The following is a 17,471-nucleotide window of genomic DNA, read 5'->3' as shown; positions in this document are numbered from 1 at the left end:
TTAAGCAAAAAGCATTACTGAATTTAATAGTAGTCACCAATTTTCCCAATTTTAGAAAGCATGGTTGAAGTCAAATTGATACCACCAAAGTCCTTGCCACAGGAAGTCAGCCTCATTTGAGGATTTTTAGGGTGGACTATTTTCATATCACTAGAACCAGAGAAAGCACCTGCTAGCTTGGTGGTAACTGCATTTGAGCTCAGGCTCAAACTCTAGCATTTCTCCTCTCTCCAATCCTTAAATTAAAAGTTTACATGTATATATGGTAATACAAATGCTACTTGGGCAAACCAGAAGCAAAGAAACAGTCAAGGTTTGATGACTATACCCAATACCTATTGCTGGATTTCTTGTCTAAGTAAGCTAATAACTCCTTGCTGCTCCAGATATATTCTCCAGATGACAGTGATACATAATCTTTACTCTCTTCAAAATTTGAAACACAAACAGCAATGTTTTAAAGATTGGTTCTTGTTTAATTTTAATAAGGATTTCATTTGTTTCTCTGGACATTCTACTGTTTTAGAACCCAGAAAATGGTACCTCGAAGATACAGGGCAGGTGCTGATAGGTACTTAGGCAGCCTTAGTTTTTTGTATTTTTTTTTTTCTTTTTGACAGGGAGTCTTGCTCTGTCGCCCAGGATGGAGTGCAGTGGTGCAATCTCTGCTCACTGCAACCTCTGCCTCCTGGGTTCAGGCGATTCTCCTGCCTCAGCCTCCCAAGTAGCTGGGATTACAGGCGCCCACCACCATGCCCAGCTAATTTTTGTATTTTAGTAGAGATGGGGTTTCACTATGTAGGTCGAGCTGGTCTCGAACTCCTGACCTCAAATGATCCACCTGCCTTGGCCTCCCAAAGTGCTGGGATTACAGGCGCAAGCCACCTCACCCAGCCGTTAGTTTTTTATTTAAAAACAGCCTAGTCAGCAATCATCTCTTTGCCTCTCACAGGCCCACTAGCTAACTCTCAGGTGACTTCTTGGCTAGAATCCTCAGTTAACACTAGGGCCAGAGGCAGTGATGACTCACTGGCAAACATCAGATGCTCAACAAGAAAATGTTCCCCAGAAACAACCTTCTGCTGCAGTGACTGGTGTGCTCTGAGTGGCATCCAGCTTCATAGCTCTCCTTTCCCTGCAGCTTGGTATTCATCAGCCATCTCCTCATTAAGATAAGCTGATACGGTAGTCAGCAATACAGAAGGAAATATAGTGAAATATCAGTAAGTAAAATGTAGAATACCTTGTTTTTAGCTAATTCCTTTTCCAAATTGCATCTTTCTTGCACTATTTCTTTTTCTGTTTTATTAAGCTGCCCAAGGGGGATGGGAAAAAAAAGGAATAGGTCAATTTTATAGCAGCTGACAGGCTCCACTATAGCACACATATCCTGCATGTCAATTAATACCTACACTGCAGAGATAGCACATCCTCTCAGAAAAGGGGTCAATCAGGGAGTCTCTGAGGCAGAGCAGACTTCACAAATAGCCCTGAAATTAGAAAGACACGTCTGCATGTCAGACTCTGCTAGTTCCTTCCTAAGTAGGAAGACAGGGCTGTTTCCCCTTAACCTTCACTGTCCCACTCCTTCAGGAGAAATCAATTTTTAAAATCTGACCCCTTAACTAACACGAGGATGTGTGAATTACTAGTTAACATTCACTAACACCGGATAAGTATATACTGTTCTATTTGGCACAGACTACTTCACATGCTAAAAGGCATAGGTTAGCCACCTAAAGATTCTTTACTGGGCAACTCAGACAAACTGCATCTGGGTTTTATTTCTTTTCTTGTCTTTTGCATTTAGAATGCAATTTTAAAACATCATCACACCACAACAAGAAGATAATGTAAATTTGCTTCTACCTACCTCCCTCTGAAATCTTTCTTTCTCCTCTAGCAGAGACTTCTTCTCTTGCATTGATGCTTCCAATTCACCTCGCAATCTTGCAATAGTTGATTCTAGCAGCTCTTTTTGCACAGCTGTTCTCTTTTCAGCATCCTGTGCTTTCTGGATACACTGGTTATGCTCAAGGATTAAATGATCCCTGCAGGAAGAGAACAAGAAAATATGAAAGCTAAATTAGAGTTCTAATTTAACAGAAAGAGCAATTAAATGTTCTTATAGAACATATTTCCTGACTGAGAGTAGTTACCAAAATGTTCTAACAAAACTAGTTTCTTGAGGGCAGAGTCTTTATTTTAGCTCTGTGGCTGGCCCAAAAAATGCAGAATCAAATGTTTTCATTGACGATAAGACTGAGACGGACACATGATAAGAAACACACATGCAAGAACAAAAGATGTATAAGAAATTGCCCATAATTTACTTACAGATGTGCTTGGAGTTGGGTTTTCTCATTCTGAACAGTCTGTAGTTCATTTGTGATACTGGCATGGGCTGCATCCAGCAATAAGTTTTGTTCTTGAAATGTCTGCGTCATCATTTTCTGCTCTACCTGAGTGTTAAAAGCAATATTAGAAGTTGAAGCTCCACAAAGTCTTTTGATAGGGTGTCATTTGGAGTAACTGATCAAAAACACTGAACTAACTTAAAAAAACAAGTTTCATTTACATAAATAAAACCTCTTTTTAAAACCATTTATTTCAATGCCCAGTTTCTCTTTGTCCTCCTCTGAGTTGACTAGTTCTATCATTTTATAGCTCTACTAGCCAATAGTCAAGATGCATTATTTACCCAGCCTGCTGAAAAATTATAAAACTCCTAATACCAACAAATTTTTAAATATAGAAAATTATATTACAAGTATTTTTGGTATTTTAAAATTTCAATATGGTACTTTATTTTTAAAAGTAAAACAATATAAATGTATATAAAGTGAAAAGATCCTTTCCTCTCTATCTGCACTTCCCCTCCAAATAATCCCACATTCTAAGGATTATCATGTTTAACAGTTTGCTGTGAATTCTTTTAAGACTATCTTAAATTGCACTCAGATAATGTTACATCAGAAGCACTATAACTGTTTTACATAGTTTATTTTCTTTGGCTCACCATTTTGGAATTATCAAAACATGACATTTTTATGTACCATATACCCCTACACATAATCCATAAAGTTTTTGCAAATACAGTACATATCAACAATTAGTTTTATAAATACTTTTTAAAAAACTTCTATTTTAACAATATTTGATTGCAAAGCAAGTCTTCACATTGGTAAAATGGGATCCCAATTGTTATATTCCAAAATTTTGAAATATTTGTAATAAATATTTCACTATATATTCAGTCCACTGAATTATAAGTCCATGAAAGTAGGAATTTTGTCTTGTTCACCACTATAATCCTATCTAGATATAGCATTATACTTGCACAGAGTTAAAAACTAAGTATTTATTGAGTATATGTTATCTGCAAAGCATGCTTAGCACTATGAGAAATAAAGATATATAAGGTAATGTCCTTGCCTCTAGAGAGCTCACAGTGTAATCCAGGAAATGAACCAGCACATAAATTACTACTAGAGAATGCAGAATAGGGATGCAGCATAACATAATGATTATATACATTGACTCTGGAGTCACCCTAGGTTAAAACACAACTCTACTTCTTACTAGTTAGGTGAATTTGGGCAAGTGAACTTCTCTAACCCTCATTTTCTTATCTGTAAAATGAGGATAATAAATATCCTTTTACATAATGGCTGCTACAATTAAAGGTAATTAAAGGTAATATGTGTAAAATCCTTAGCACAATGCTTAGTATATATAGTAAGTATGCTTACAAAAAGAGAAAGTGATCTATTACTATGGTGGTCTGTTTAGTGTCCCAGGAATAGAAGTTGAAAGGGAAAACTTATCCCTTCTTGTTGGGATGATCAAGCTGCCTGATGAAAGTGACTCTTAAAGAATAAACAGAATTTCAGATATTGAAGATGAAGTAAAAAGCATTCTCAGCAGAGAAAATGGCATAAGCAAAAGGAGAAATCGCAAGGTGTTTGAGGAAAAGGTTAAGTACTTTAAGGTTAGTCATATGTGTTCTCCATGATTCTATAAACAATGGGACAAATAATTATTTTTCCTCAAGTGATGATATTTGAGAAGAAATCATGAAAAGCCCTGAGTGTAAGGCCAAATCACCCCTCTGATGAAAATTGAAAAGCACTAATAGAAATAAGATAATTCAGTAGATTTTTTGACATTTATTGTTAAAATATTTTATTTCTCCAGTTGACCATAAACATTTCCTGATCTATCAACCAGGCTGGCTTTCTGGTTGGCTTTCATGTTAAATGAATACCTGCAGAATGGCCTGATGGTCAGCAATGATTCTGGCTTTTTCCATAGTAACAGTCTGAAGCATGCAGCTCAACTCTGAACACTTTTTAGTCAATTGGTCATTCAAAACCTAAGAAAACACACACAGCAAGTCATTGGTCTCTCCAATAAAGAATTATTTTTACTTATGTATTATTATTTTTAATGATTGCATAGTATCTCACTGTATATATGAAACTAATCTATTTAACCTATCCTCAATTCACATGTCATTAGTTTAAAAAATACTTCCAAATATTAAAAGTCTATATCATAAATAATTCTAAATTAAGAGATTTGTTGATTTGGCAGAGCAACTGAAGCATATGGCATTTTACTGATCTTCTATTCTTCACAAATTTGAACACTGGTTCATTAGAGCAAGACATCTGCAAAATGGAATTTACAATGTCAGTACCTAGCCAATATTATAGAAATCCATGAGCATTCAGAATTATTTAGCTGGTAACACAAAATACCTAAGCTCCTTCACCACCAGCTGACAATATTCATAAAAGCAAAATATAGATGATTTTACCATCACGAGATTAATCTTTCAAAATAAAACAAAAATTGTTTGAGCTACACAGATCTATCATATATGTAGGTAGTTAATAATTCTCTTTTCATAATTTGAAATTTGTATTATTGAAAGAAACATTTATCTCAATTATCAGTTATTTTTGCAAGGTAGATTTGGCAAAGATCTTATGTTTTAAACAAGTTCTTCAAGAACAAGCAACTTTGAAGGAGCACTAGGAAGAAAACACACAAAAAATAAAATGGAGTAAAAGAAAAGATAAATAAAAGATTATCTGGCAAACATCACAAGTGGTATGGGCAGACAGTACAGTAGTTAGAAACAAATTCAGGGGCTTAAAGTCACACCAGATGCAGATGTACAAGCTATTCATCAAAGAATACCTGGGGACGAAACAGAGAACCCTTGCTCCTTGAAAAGAAACAGCTACTTTTCTTTGGAGCCAGGTTACCTGAGTTCAAATTACAACTCTGCCACCTATTATCTATGTTCCTGAACTTCTCTGTACATCAGCTTCCTTATCTTTAAAATGTGAATAAGTTTGCATTTCATAGGGCTATTGTGAGGATTACAATTGTTACTAATATAAGGTGCCTGGAATTGTGCCTGGAATGTAGAAGGGGCTCAGTAAAAATGTTACCTACTATTAGTATAGGAAGAGTAATAGTAGTTGATGTTATTATATTTAAAAACACATTCATTTTATACTTCATTATTTTTATTATACACAGAGCCCAGCAACACTATGATCCTAATATTGAGACAATGAAATTGTACCAAGAGAAAAGTTATTTTAAATGATAAACACTTCTTTTGGCTCTGTGATAAGTAACTCCAATTTGACTGCATATCTGGTGACTTTTTGTTGCAGATGCACATATATATAAAACATCAGCTGAATTTGGGAATCACCATCCCAGAAATGATTACATCTAACTTCAAAATCCAGCAAGCATTTGTTAGGTTCCTACTGTATAATTATTTACTATAGAAGATACAAAGAAAGTATAAGACATAGCCCTTGCCATGGAATTATTCAGAAGTTCACTTTGGAGGGGGAAATACATATATTTAATGAGCAAATTAGAAAGCAAGCAAAGGCAAAGTGTAAACTAGTGCATAATTTTAGTGGTACATCTTGTATACTTATATATCATAGGAATTTGGAGAGTGAAATGAGAAATGTAGTTAATTTGATAATGTTTCAAAGATGAAATAAATCTTATGGAAATGAAAAGTTGGGTGATGGAGATGGTATGAATTTATATAATCAAGACTAATTTTGTTTCTTGGTTATTTAATTGAACAAAATTAAATAACATCTAAAAACTAACAAAATCATGAGCATTTACTTGTGCTTTTTCTGATGCTTCATGAAGAGACATTATTTCAGACCTCAAATATGCATTTTCTTCATGTTCCTTGTTGAAAGATATCTGCAGGTTCTATAAGAAAAAAAATTACTCTCTTTTTCACATATAAGAGATACTATGTGCACCCCTATAAAAATAACTATTTTGTATTTTGGCCAGTACAAGTTCAAGTTCCAATGACATACACTGGAACTTTATAAATGTCTTATAAAGAATGTATAAAAATCTTGGTATCTTCAACTCCTAAACTTCTGTTTATTTCAAAACTATTTATCAAAACTGTTTATTTAAAACAATAATGAGATACCACTACACACCTATTACAATGGCCAAAATCTAGAACACTGACAACACCAACTGGTGTCAAGGATGTGGAGCAACAGGGACTCTCATTCATTGCTGGTGGGAATGTAAAATGGTACAGCTACTTTGGAAGACAGTTTGGTGATTTCTTACAAAACTAAACATATTCTTACCATATGATCCAGTAATCATGCTCCTTGGGATTTACCCAAAGGAGCTGAATACCTATGCCCAGACAAAAACCTGCACACAGATACTTATAGCAGCTTTAATCATAATTGCCAAAGGTTGGAGCAATCAAGATGTGCATGAGTAAGTTAATGGATAACTTGTGGTATATCCAGACAAAGGAATATTATTCAGCACTAAAAATAAATGAGCTTTCAGCCAGGCACGATGGCTCATCCCTGTAATCCCAGCACTTTGGGAGGCTGAGGCAGGCAGATCACCTGAGGTCAGGAGTTTGAGACCAGCTGGCTAACATGGTGAAACCCCATCTCTACTAAAAATACAAAAATTAGCCAGGCGTGGTGGAGGGCACTTGTAATCCCAACTACTCGGGAGGTTGAGACAGGAGAATTGCTTGAACCCAGGAGGCGGAGGTTGCAGTGAGCTGATAGTGCCAATGCACTCCAGCCTGGGTGACAGAGTGAGACTCCGTCTCAAAAAAAAAAAAAAAAAGAGAAAAGAAAGAAAAATGTGCTATCAAGCCAGGAAAAGACATGGAGGAAACATAAATACTTATTACTAAGTGAAAGAAGCCAGTCTGAAAGGCTATAGACTATATGATTCCAACTATATGGCATTCTGGAAAAGGCAAATCTATGGAGACAGTAAAAAGATCAATGATTGCCAGGGATTAGAAGGGGAGGGAGGGATGAATAGGCAAAGCACAGAAGATTTTTAGAGCAATGAAACTACTCTGAATGATACTATAAAACATATCTACTATAATGGTAGATATATGTCATTATACATTTCTTTAAATCCATAGAATGCACAACACCAAGAGTGAACCCTAATGTAAACTATGGACTCTGGGTGATAATGTGTCAATATAGGTTCATCAACTGTAATATGGTACCACTCTGGTGGGGGATGTAAAATGGTGCATCCATTTTTTAAATGGACATCCATCAAACGGCTAATGAGGAAGGCTATGCATGAATAGGGGCAGAGAGTATTTGGGAAATCTCTTTATCTTCTGTTCAATTTTGTTGTGAACTTAAAACTGCTCTTAAAAATAAAGCCTATTTTTTTTAAAACTGTTTATTAAATCCATTCTTATATTGAGATTTCAGTTAGAATTTGCCTAAAACCATAGCCTAAATATACCTAGTATCTATATCACAGTTCTACTCCCTAAGATTAAATATTTGTTATATTATTATACATACACATTTTTTCCTATTAGCAGTAAGATCTTATGACTTCAAAGGAACACATTCAAGGATCTTTTAAAGTTATAAGTGAAGATATTTTCAAAAACGAGGACCTGAGAGTGGAGCAGAAGAAAACACCTTTGTTCTGTGGTTATAGAAAAAAAAAAAAAAAGCTAGTTTTCTTTGAGATGAGAGAAGTGATACAGATGTGCATTGTAGGTGGGGCTTTCCCTAAAAGGTACTTAGCAGAATGGGGAAGGACAAAGTATAAATCTTCTTCCTACAGAGGAAGAACTACCCTTCTATTTTCCCAGGAGAAGCATCTCAAGAAAAACAGACAACATATAACACAGGATGAGATAGCATCCAAAAGAAATAGAATCGACACATCAAGAGACTTACAAATGTAGTAAGATATAAAATCATTATGTTTTTAATTTTAAAAATTATGGCAAAATATACATGACAAAATTTATCATTCAAATCACTGTAAGTGTGTAGTGTCATTAAACACATTCATACTGTTGTGCAACCACCAACACCAAAAAGTAGTTATATTTCTTACATTTCATTAAGTTTATTTTATAACAATTAGTTTACAATAGGCAAAAAACACAAATAAGTCTTATTTTTGCCAAATGACATTTTTCAAACTCTAATAACCTTCATGAAATGATTTCTTAGTTCCTAATACTATTATCCTAAATATACTACTCATTTACATGAAACTTTTTAAATAAAACTTTGATGAGAATAAGAAGCACTGTAAGCCAACATGGAAGAGGAAATAGGACTTAGTGAAGAGAGGAAAGACCACCTCTGTACTCCACAACTTCAAAACTCACCTTATTTTCTTCAACCAACTTGGAAATGAGGTCATCTCTAGAAGCTAAAAACAAAAATTCCACATAACTATGATAATAGTAACTTGCTACATTAAAATCACATAGTGAGAAGCTTTAAATATTTTATGTCTATTTTTTGTAGAGATAAGGAGAACCCAACTATTTCTATAATATTTTTATAGACTAGAAACTGTTATGGAATTACCAAGAAACTAGTCCACAGTCATTTGCAATGGTAAATGAGGTCTCTGAAGGATTTTAAGCTGAGGAGGGGCATGATCAAAAGATTTTTGTTAGAAAGATCACTGTAACAAAGGTACAATAAAGGCAAGGAGATGAATTTAGTAGCTGTTAAAGTAACTGACATATGAGTAAATGACAATTCAATAAAGTAATGACGATGAGGACCGACTCTCACTGGTCATGACAACAGAGACACAGAGGAAAAACAGATCTGTGAAACAGTAAACAGAGAGCACTTTTGGACTTGGTGGCTTACTGGTGGGGTAAAACAACAGATGAGACAAGGAGAACATCTGGCATTCAGACTTGGGCAGCAGGGTAAACAGTGGACTCTTCAGCTAAATAGGGAATACACAGCACGGAGCAGGTTTCGGGGATAGAATGAGTGAAACACAAGTTTTCTATGTGTTTTGACATATCTGCAAGGCATCCAAATGTAGATATTTAGTTGGCAGTAAGATACTGGTCTAGAACTCAGGAGGATGATTTTGTACAGAAAAAAAGATTTGAAACCACTCAGAGCATGTACAGTGAAAAGAAAACCAAACACAGAAAATTGTGGAACAGTTTGGCATTATATACTAGTAGCCAAAAAGTGTAAACTTATCTGAGAGTAATGTTTTGCCTTCACAGAAAAATTCATATCAGTCTTGTTTCACTTAAATATTCTAAAGCCAGAAATCATAAAACACGTAAAAACTGATATTTTATATAGGATATACGTTAGAAAAACTGTACTTTTTGAACACATGAATCCACAATTCATCAGAATAAACTCTAATTTAAAATACATGAAGGGTAAAAAAGATGAACTATATGACTTTGGGAAAATTCTACTAACCAAAGTTAAGAATGAAAAGGGAGTGTTTATCTTACTTTGAAGAACAATTTATTCATCTTAAGTACTATAAATCTGTATATAAATGCTTATTGTTGATAAACAATTACATGTTTTAATTCATTGAAGCAAATATTTAAAGGCATTCCTTTTATTAATGTAGCTCAAACAACTACTTGTACCTTAAAGTAATAAAATTGCATATATGTCAAGTCTATAATTCAATATTATGCACCTAGCTGGCATTCAGACAGGCTTCCTTTTCCTCATGTCAGTTTGAATTACTGTTGTTTTAATCTTCATTTTTTAAGGGTGTTGCACAAACTCTTTACAAAATTCAAAAATAAAGCATTAATCCAACAAGAAAGTAACATAAAAATTCAGAGGGCCAACTAATATAATAGATACCTGTTTTAGGCCCAGCTATTCTACTTGCTGTGGCTCTTTGGGTACAGTCAGTGTGGATCCTTTTATATCTTCTTCTTTTTTTTTAGATGGAGTTTTGCTCTGTCGCCCAGGCTGGAGTGCAATGGCACGATCTCGGCTCACTGCAACCTCAGCCTCCTGGGTTCAAGCGATTCTCTGTTTCAGCCTCCCAAGTAGCTGGGACTACAGGCGCGTGCCACCACACTTGGCTAATTTTTTGTATTTTCAGTAGAGATGGGGTTTCACCGTGTTAGCCAGGATGGTCTCAATCTCCTGACCTCATGATCCGCCTGCCTGGGCCTCCCCAAGTGCTGGGATTACAGGCTGAGCCACCGCGCTCAACCCCTTTTGTATCTTCTATAGAATGTGTGTATTTTCTTATCTATCTGACAGGTTGTTGCAGTGCTCAAATGAGACAATGTGGCAGCACCATAAAATATACATGTATTTTTGTAGGCACACAATTACAGAAAGACAGAAAATTATCCAGGGGCATTGTCGGTGAGAACTTCACACAGTAATTCACTACTATAAGAAAAGGGAATACTTTCTGCTAAAAGCAGTAAGTCAAAACATTGAATAGATTACTCTTGCTCTATATTTTTTATAATTTCCATTTCCTTTTTGGTATTCTCTGCCCCCATTACAGCAGCCATAGAGCACAGAAGGTGAACTGGAGAGTACACTGGGCTTGGAGTTAGAAGATCCAGGTCTAGGTCTTACTTTGCCATTTTTTCCTTTTGTAACTCTGGAAGGATAGCTTTGAGTACTGAATGAAATAGTTCATGTGAAAGTTCGGTGTAAACCATGATGTATTAAATCACATGAAGCACTGCCCTGTAACTCTGTGACCTCTGTCATTGAGACTACCTGGAAACTGCTTTATAATGAAGTACTAGCAACAGTAGTATGATAAAAGGCTGATGGGTTAGAAGAAACATGACCGAACACCTTGGGATCAAGTCTAGGCTCCTTCCTTTCCTAGCTCTGTCATCTTTGAGGACTCATCTATAAAAAGAGGAGATTAATCTAAGCTCTCTTAAAGGTACCTTACAACTATCCATCTCTACAAATATAGGTTAACCAAAATAGATTGATAACATGAAGAATGGAGAATCTGACATGATGAACTGATAGAATCCATAAGTTATCAAGGATTCATGGCCTTACTACCTTACTAATATTCTATTATCAAATATTCAATCTATTGTTTTACTTTTTTTGCCCAATATTCAAGCCAGATGTCTAGAAACCAAATATTCCCAGGTCCACAAACAAGCTGGAAAAAAACAAATAAGGAATAGTTTACAATTAAGAGGGTCAAATATATTATTAACAACAATCCTTCTCTGTCTCAGTACTGCAGGTAGAAGGGAAATCTGCAATTTTTTACATACGGCACTGTGGGAAATACCAATAACACTGGCCACTTTAAGAATCTGGGATCTTAAGAGTTTTTCCATGAAATCTCAAAAAACTAACAAGAGGGTGATTTCTAGCATCTATTTTCATACTTAGATCAGATTTGAGCTGTGAAGTAGCAATCTCCAACTCTTCTTTTTTTTTTTGTTCCTGGGCCAGTAGTTCTTGAGTGCTCTGTATAGAATCACGTAGAGCAATGCAGTTTTGCTGCAAAATGTGCACCTGAAATTGTATAAGAAAAACTCCTTTTCTGTGAGATAAAGATTTCAAGTAAGCTGCCTTATAGCACATGTATAAGGCAACATTCCAACCTTAATGTCACTGAGAAGCAACAAGAAGTTAGTCTATGTTACAGTTAAAATCTCAACAGAATGTGGTCTTGGAGCAGTGCCATCCAATAGAACCTTCTGTGCACTCTCCAATACAGTAATCCACTAGCCACAAGTGGCTACTGAGCACTTGAATGTGGCTAGTGTGAAAAAATAAATCTTTTATTTAACTAATTTGAATAGCCATATGTGGCTAATGGCTACCATATTGGCATTGCAAGTTACAGCAACAAAGGATCATTTGCAATTCCTAAAGTAGAATCCTTGTTATAATTCAGTTATGAAGGGAAACTTTTTCCATTGGTTAAAATAATAAAGATTATGTCATCCAATTATATTAAAATATGAAAATATGAACTGACTTGGTTAGAATTTAAAGTATTCTAAATTATTTGTAGGTACTTCAAATAACAAATATGAAGGCAAAATATCATGTTAAAATAAAAAATGATAATTGAAAACAGCAGTGTAAATATAGTCCTGATTGTTTTACTTATTGATATGCTTCCAGTGTTAGATCGCTTTAGACTTTATTTTCTATCCATGTCAGACATATACAGCATGAGACCAGGGCAATGCCTTCCAAAATCAATGTCTATAGCAGAGATTGTATGGTATAAGGGAAAAATACTTTATCTTTCTCTTAGGAGCTAAGAGTTCACCTCTATAAAGCCTGAGGTAAATTAACCTCTCTAGTCCTTAGCTCTCTGATTCATAAATTAAGAGTGTTGAATAATGACATTAGGGTCTTTCTTATTTTGCACTAACTTAAAAAAAACTGTAGTAAGATTGTTAACATATTGCTAACAAAAAGTAAATATTTTAATAAATCTAGAGGCAATTAGTAAAATTTTAAGTTTATAGGTAAAATATCAGTTTTTGTTTGGTTTCATTTCCCAAACCACATAAGGAGAAGAAATCTTTCTACCTGTTTTCGTTCTACCTCCACTGTTGATCCCATTTCTTGTATTTTGAGGAGCATGGCTGATGCTGATTTCTCTAAAGATTCCCTAAGGTACTTCTCCTGAGCCAGTTGTCTCCTTAGCTACAAAGCAACACCGCAGTTAGGCAAGACCAATTGATCATACTAGTTTAACAAAGATCAAAGTTACCTGAGAAGTTTATCAGACTTGCCATCTCACCCCCAAACAGTCTTAATTCATTTATGACTACTCAGAAACATGCTTTTGTTTCTCCCTAGATTGCCTAGGATTACCTCCTAAGGAATGTAGATCAAACGTATTGCACCCATCCTCCTATAATTTAGGTCTGTTTTCTAAACTGGAGGTCAAAATCCATTAGTAAATTTAAGGAAGCACTCAGAAAAAGGAAAAAATAAAAGAGTAGAAAGAAAATATCAGAGTGCATGCAAGTAGTAAGGGTAAGTGTTGCTTTGGGAAATGTTTGTGTATATGTATGTGTGTTGCAGTGTAAAATATATGTCCAACAATGGATTGTCAAAAAAAGTTTGAAAAACACTAGTATCTTACCTTAGTGTGTATTTTCTGTATTTCTATATTTTCTGACTTTATTTTCAACTCTTATTTTCCTGTATTTTGATTTATCTACATATTTTTTATCCTGCAGTATTATACACATCGCTCTGAAAACTGTTTTCATTCTATTTTGGAATTTAGAGGTCTAAACAAATAATGAAGTAACCATTAAGTAGCAGACCAAACCGACACTCAAAGAATTTGGGTACTGTGCTATTGTGATATAATAAGAAATATGTATTTCATTTCTGACCCTCGTTCCTGGCACACAGCTCATAAAAAACTTGGAATCACCTCATAAGAGTGTCTTTTGCGTGCTAATGACTGATTGGCTGGGGGTGGGGGAAGGTAGGTAGCTGTGGATGGGGGCTGGTCCCCAGAAAGATCAAGGCATGACTAGAGGACTGGGACTTCTAGCCCCTCCTCTCAACCTCTAACGAGGGGAGAAGGGCTGAAAGGTAAGTTGATCATCAATGGCCAATGATTTAATCAATCATGCCTATGTAATGAGGCCGCCATAAAAATTCAAAAGAACTGGGTTCAGAGTGCTTCTGGACAGCTGAACACATGGAGGTGCTTGGAAGGTGGTGAGCCCCAGAAAGGGCCTGCGTCCCTTCCCACATGCCTTGCTCTATGCATCGCTTCCATCTGGCTGCTCAACTGTATCTTTTGTAATATCCTCTATAACAAATGGGTAAATGCAAGTGAAGCGTTTCTCTGAATTCTCTGAGCTGTTCCAGCAAATTATTTCAACTTGCAGAGGGGCATCATGGGAACATCGATTTTTTGCAAGTCAGTCAGAAGGACAACTTGGGGCTTGCAATTGGCATCTAAAGTGGGGGGCAATCTTGTGAGACTGAGTCCTCACCTGTCTTCAGGTAGATAGTGTCAGTGTCAGGACTGAATTGAATTACAGGACACTCAACTGGTGTCCACTGAAGAACAGAATTTCTTGGTGTGTCTTCGGGTGTCAGAAGTGTTCTGCTGCGAGGTATGTGAGAGTAGAAAAACACACTTTTTTTTTTTCTTCCCTGTTTTGGAGGCACACTGACCTTATTTCTGTCAATAAGTGACTATAAAAAGAATCACATAAAATATAAAGAAGGTTAAGAGTCTCTTTTATTATTAGGTAAAGAGATCCTTTCCATTAATAAGAGTCTCTTTTATTATTAGGTAAAGAGTGTCTTTTATTATTAGGTAAAGAGATTCTTTCCAATTGAAATGGGAATCGCAGAGAACGCTATTCCTTTTAAGAAGTGATGTGAAACTGAAAGAAATCCTATTTTAAAACCCCAGTGTAGATGACATTAAGAGTATACTATACCTGTTTTCTAAATTGTACACATTTTTTTCTCTATGGATAATATATTTTATAATTTTTAAAACATTTTTTAAAGGTTAAAAGAGGTAAAAAAATGTGTTGGGATATGACTGTTACAAGATTGCTCATTTTGGAAATGCTCTATAACTTTTTAAATCATATCCTTGATATTTGACATGAGGGTTTTTCCAATTTTTCACTACTGTAAATACTGCTCTCCTGAACATACTTGTGAGTAGATCTTTCCTTACATTTCTGATTATTTCATTAAGATAAATTCCTATAAGAATCTTTTTTCAATTATTACCTTCATAATTTTCCAATTATTACCTTCTTATCAATAGTATTTGAATAAATCTCATCAGTACTATGTATTAAAATTTTCTTAAATCTCTTCTGATCCAATAAATGAAAACTAACATCTTAATAATTTTGGATTTCTTTGGTTACTGTGAGATTAAATATCTTCTAATATAGTTATCAACTCTTTATATATATTTATGTAATAAACTGTCATACTTATCCTTTGTCCATTGTTTTTTGGGCACTTTTAGACAATTTTACTGTTTTTGTTTTTGTTTTTGAGACTGGGTCTCACTGTGTCAGCCAGGCTGAGTGCAATGGTGCAACCATGGCTCACTGCAGTCTTGACCTCCCCCAACTCAAGTGATCCTCCCGCCTCAGCCTCCTGAGTACCTGGTACTAAAGGAATGTGCCACCATGCCCAGCTAATTTAAAAAATTTGTTGTTGAGCCAGGGTCTCACTTTGTTACCAAGGCTGGTCTCAAACTCCTGGGCTCAGGCAATCCTCCTGCCTCAGCCTTCTAAAGTGCTGAGATTACAGGTATGAGCCACCATGCTTGGCAGTTTTAAGTTTTTGTGGGGTGGGTTTTGGAGACAGGATCTCACTCTGTGGCCCACGCTGGAGTGCAGTGGCATGATCGCTGCAGCCTCGACCTCCCAGGCTCAAGTGATCCTCCCACCTCAGCCTCCTAAGTAGCTGGGACCACAGGTGTACACCACTGTGCCTGGCTTTTTTTCTTTTTTCTTTTTTTTTTTTTTTTTTTTTTCCAGAAATGGGGTTTTGCCATGTTGCCCAGGCTGTTAAATTGTTTAAAAGGGAAAACTATTAACACTTTGCCTATTTGTGTTATAATACCTTATTACAGGGGTCGCCAACCCCTGGGGCCACAGACTGGTACTACTCCATGGCTTGTTAGGAACCAGGCCACCCAGCAGCAGGCGGGCAGTGGGTGAACCAGCCCTACCACCTGGGCTCCGCCTCCTGTCAGATTAGTGGCAGCATTAGATTCTCATAGGACTGTGAACCCTATTGTGAACTGTGCATGCAAGGGATCTAGGTTGTGCACTTCTTATGAGAATCTAACTAATGCCTGATGATTTGAGGTGGAACAGTTTCATCCCAAAACCATTCCCCTCAATCCCCACAATCCCATGGAAAAACTGTCTTCCAAGAAACTGGTCCCTAGTGCCAAAAAGGTTAGGGACTGCTGCTTTATTAGTTTTGCTTTTTATATATTCTTATGTGGTCAAATCTATTGACCATTTTATAATTTTATTCTTTTTAAGCTTAGAAATTGCTTACTTATCCAATGATAAGTTAAATATTACAATCTTATGTAAGAATGAGCCATTTTATTTGTGGTTATATTTTTTCAGATTTTAGTATCAGATTATAATTACTTTATCATATAGAGTAGCTTAATATACTTTCCTAAACTTTATATCAAATTAGGTACTATAATTTGTTCAAGATATAATTTATTCCTTGAAAGTTTCAAAATACCCAGGACATCAACTCATTTAAATTTTAGTTGCATTACTGTCAAATGTGATTCAATCTCTAGTTCATTCAGAATTAAATATTTCACTCTTTTAAATTGTTTAAATCACCCCCATTATGTAGGCTTGAAAGCATTCAGCTGGCCACCTTTTTAAAGAACAGCCACTTTTAAAAAGAGACATTTTCCTCTTTTATACGTGATATACCTACAATGTGCCATACAAAAGTACATTACAAAGAGAATCCTTTACTAATGAAGTATTTGTTTCTGAAGTACTATTAAGGGCAATAAGTTAATCCATTTAATGTTTATCACATCCAGATTTTGTATCTATTTTATATATATTTATTATCTCTTAGGAAGATAAATACCACACTTCTTCTATCTGTATATAACCCTCTGTCATAGGCTGAATTGTGTCTTCCAAAATTCTTATGTTGAAGCCCAACATCTGCTACCTCACAATGAGACTCTATTTGGAGACAGGGCCTTTCAACAGGTGATTAAATTAAAATGAAGCCATTGGGGTGGACCCTAATGCAATCTGACCATATCCTGATTAGAAGAGATTTGGACACACAGAGACACCAGGGATGGGTACACACAAATAAAAGAGCATGTGAGGACCCAGTTAGAAGGCGGACACCTGCAAGCCAAGGAGAAAGGCCTCAGAAGAAACCAAATCTGCTAACAACTTGATCTTGGACTTCAAGCCTCCAGAACTTCAACAAATAAATTTCTGTTTATACCACCAAGTCTTCAGGATTTTGTTATGGCAGCCCAGCAAACTAATACACCCTTTCTATTTCACATACCCTCAGAATGCCCATGTTTGACTAGCATAGTACTTCTGCAAGTCTTTG

The 17,471-nt window shown here is 35.6% G+C and overlaps 1 protein-coding gene across 9 annotated transcripts in view; it reads right to left on the bottom strand.

Moving 5' to 3' along the window:
* Positions 1–17,471, bottom strand: part of CCDC150 (coiled-coil domain containing 150) — a 93,091-nt gene that overhangs the window by 53,935 nt on the left and 21,685 nt on the right. For 3 of the 9 annotated variants that reach the window (XM_016950256.3, XM_063790637.1, XM_024354997.3), the window contains exons 6-13: positions 12,915–13,031; positions 11,750–11,879; positions 8,729–8,772; positions 6,178–6,270; positions 4,268–4,375; positions 2,338–2,462; positions 1,874–2,051; positions 1,244–1,312 (exon numbers count right to left, since the gene is read on the bottom strand). In XM_016950256.3, coding sequence (XP_016805745.3) covers positions 1,244–1,312; positions 1,874–2,051; positions 2,338–2,462; positions 4,268–4,375; positions 6,178–6,270; positions 8,729–8,772; positions 11,750–11,879; positions 12,915–13,031 — 864 coding nt within the window. Of the gene's footprint in view, positions 1–1,243; positions 1,313–1,869; positions 2,052–2,337; positions 2,463–4,267; positions 4,376–6,177; positions 6,271–8,728; positions 8,773–11,749; positions 11,880–12,914; positions 13,032–17,471 lie in introns of all 9 variants that reach the window. The other 6 variants (XM_024354995.3, XM_024354998.2, XM_054679177.2 and 3 more) reach the window with 5 other exon arrangements.

This window comes from Pan troglodytes, chromosome 13, assembly GCF_028858775.2.
Source record: "Pan troglodytes isolate AG18354 chromosome 13, NHGRI_mPanTro3-v2.0_pri, whole genome shotgun sequence".
In the NCBI taxonomy this organism is placed as follows: domain Eukaryota; kingdom Metazoa; phylum Chordata; class Mammalia; order Primates; family Hominidae; genus Pan; species Pan troglodytes.
The sequence above is the reverse complement of the archived record's forward strand: the minus strand, read 5'-3'. Positions and strand labels throughout refer to the sequence as shown.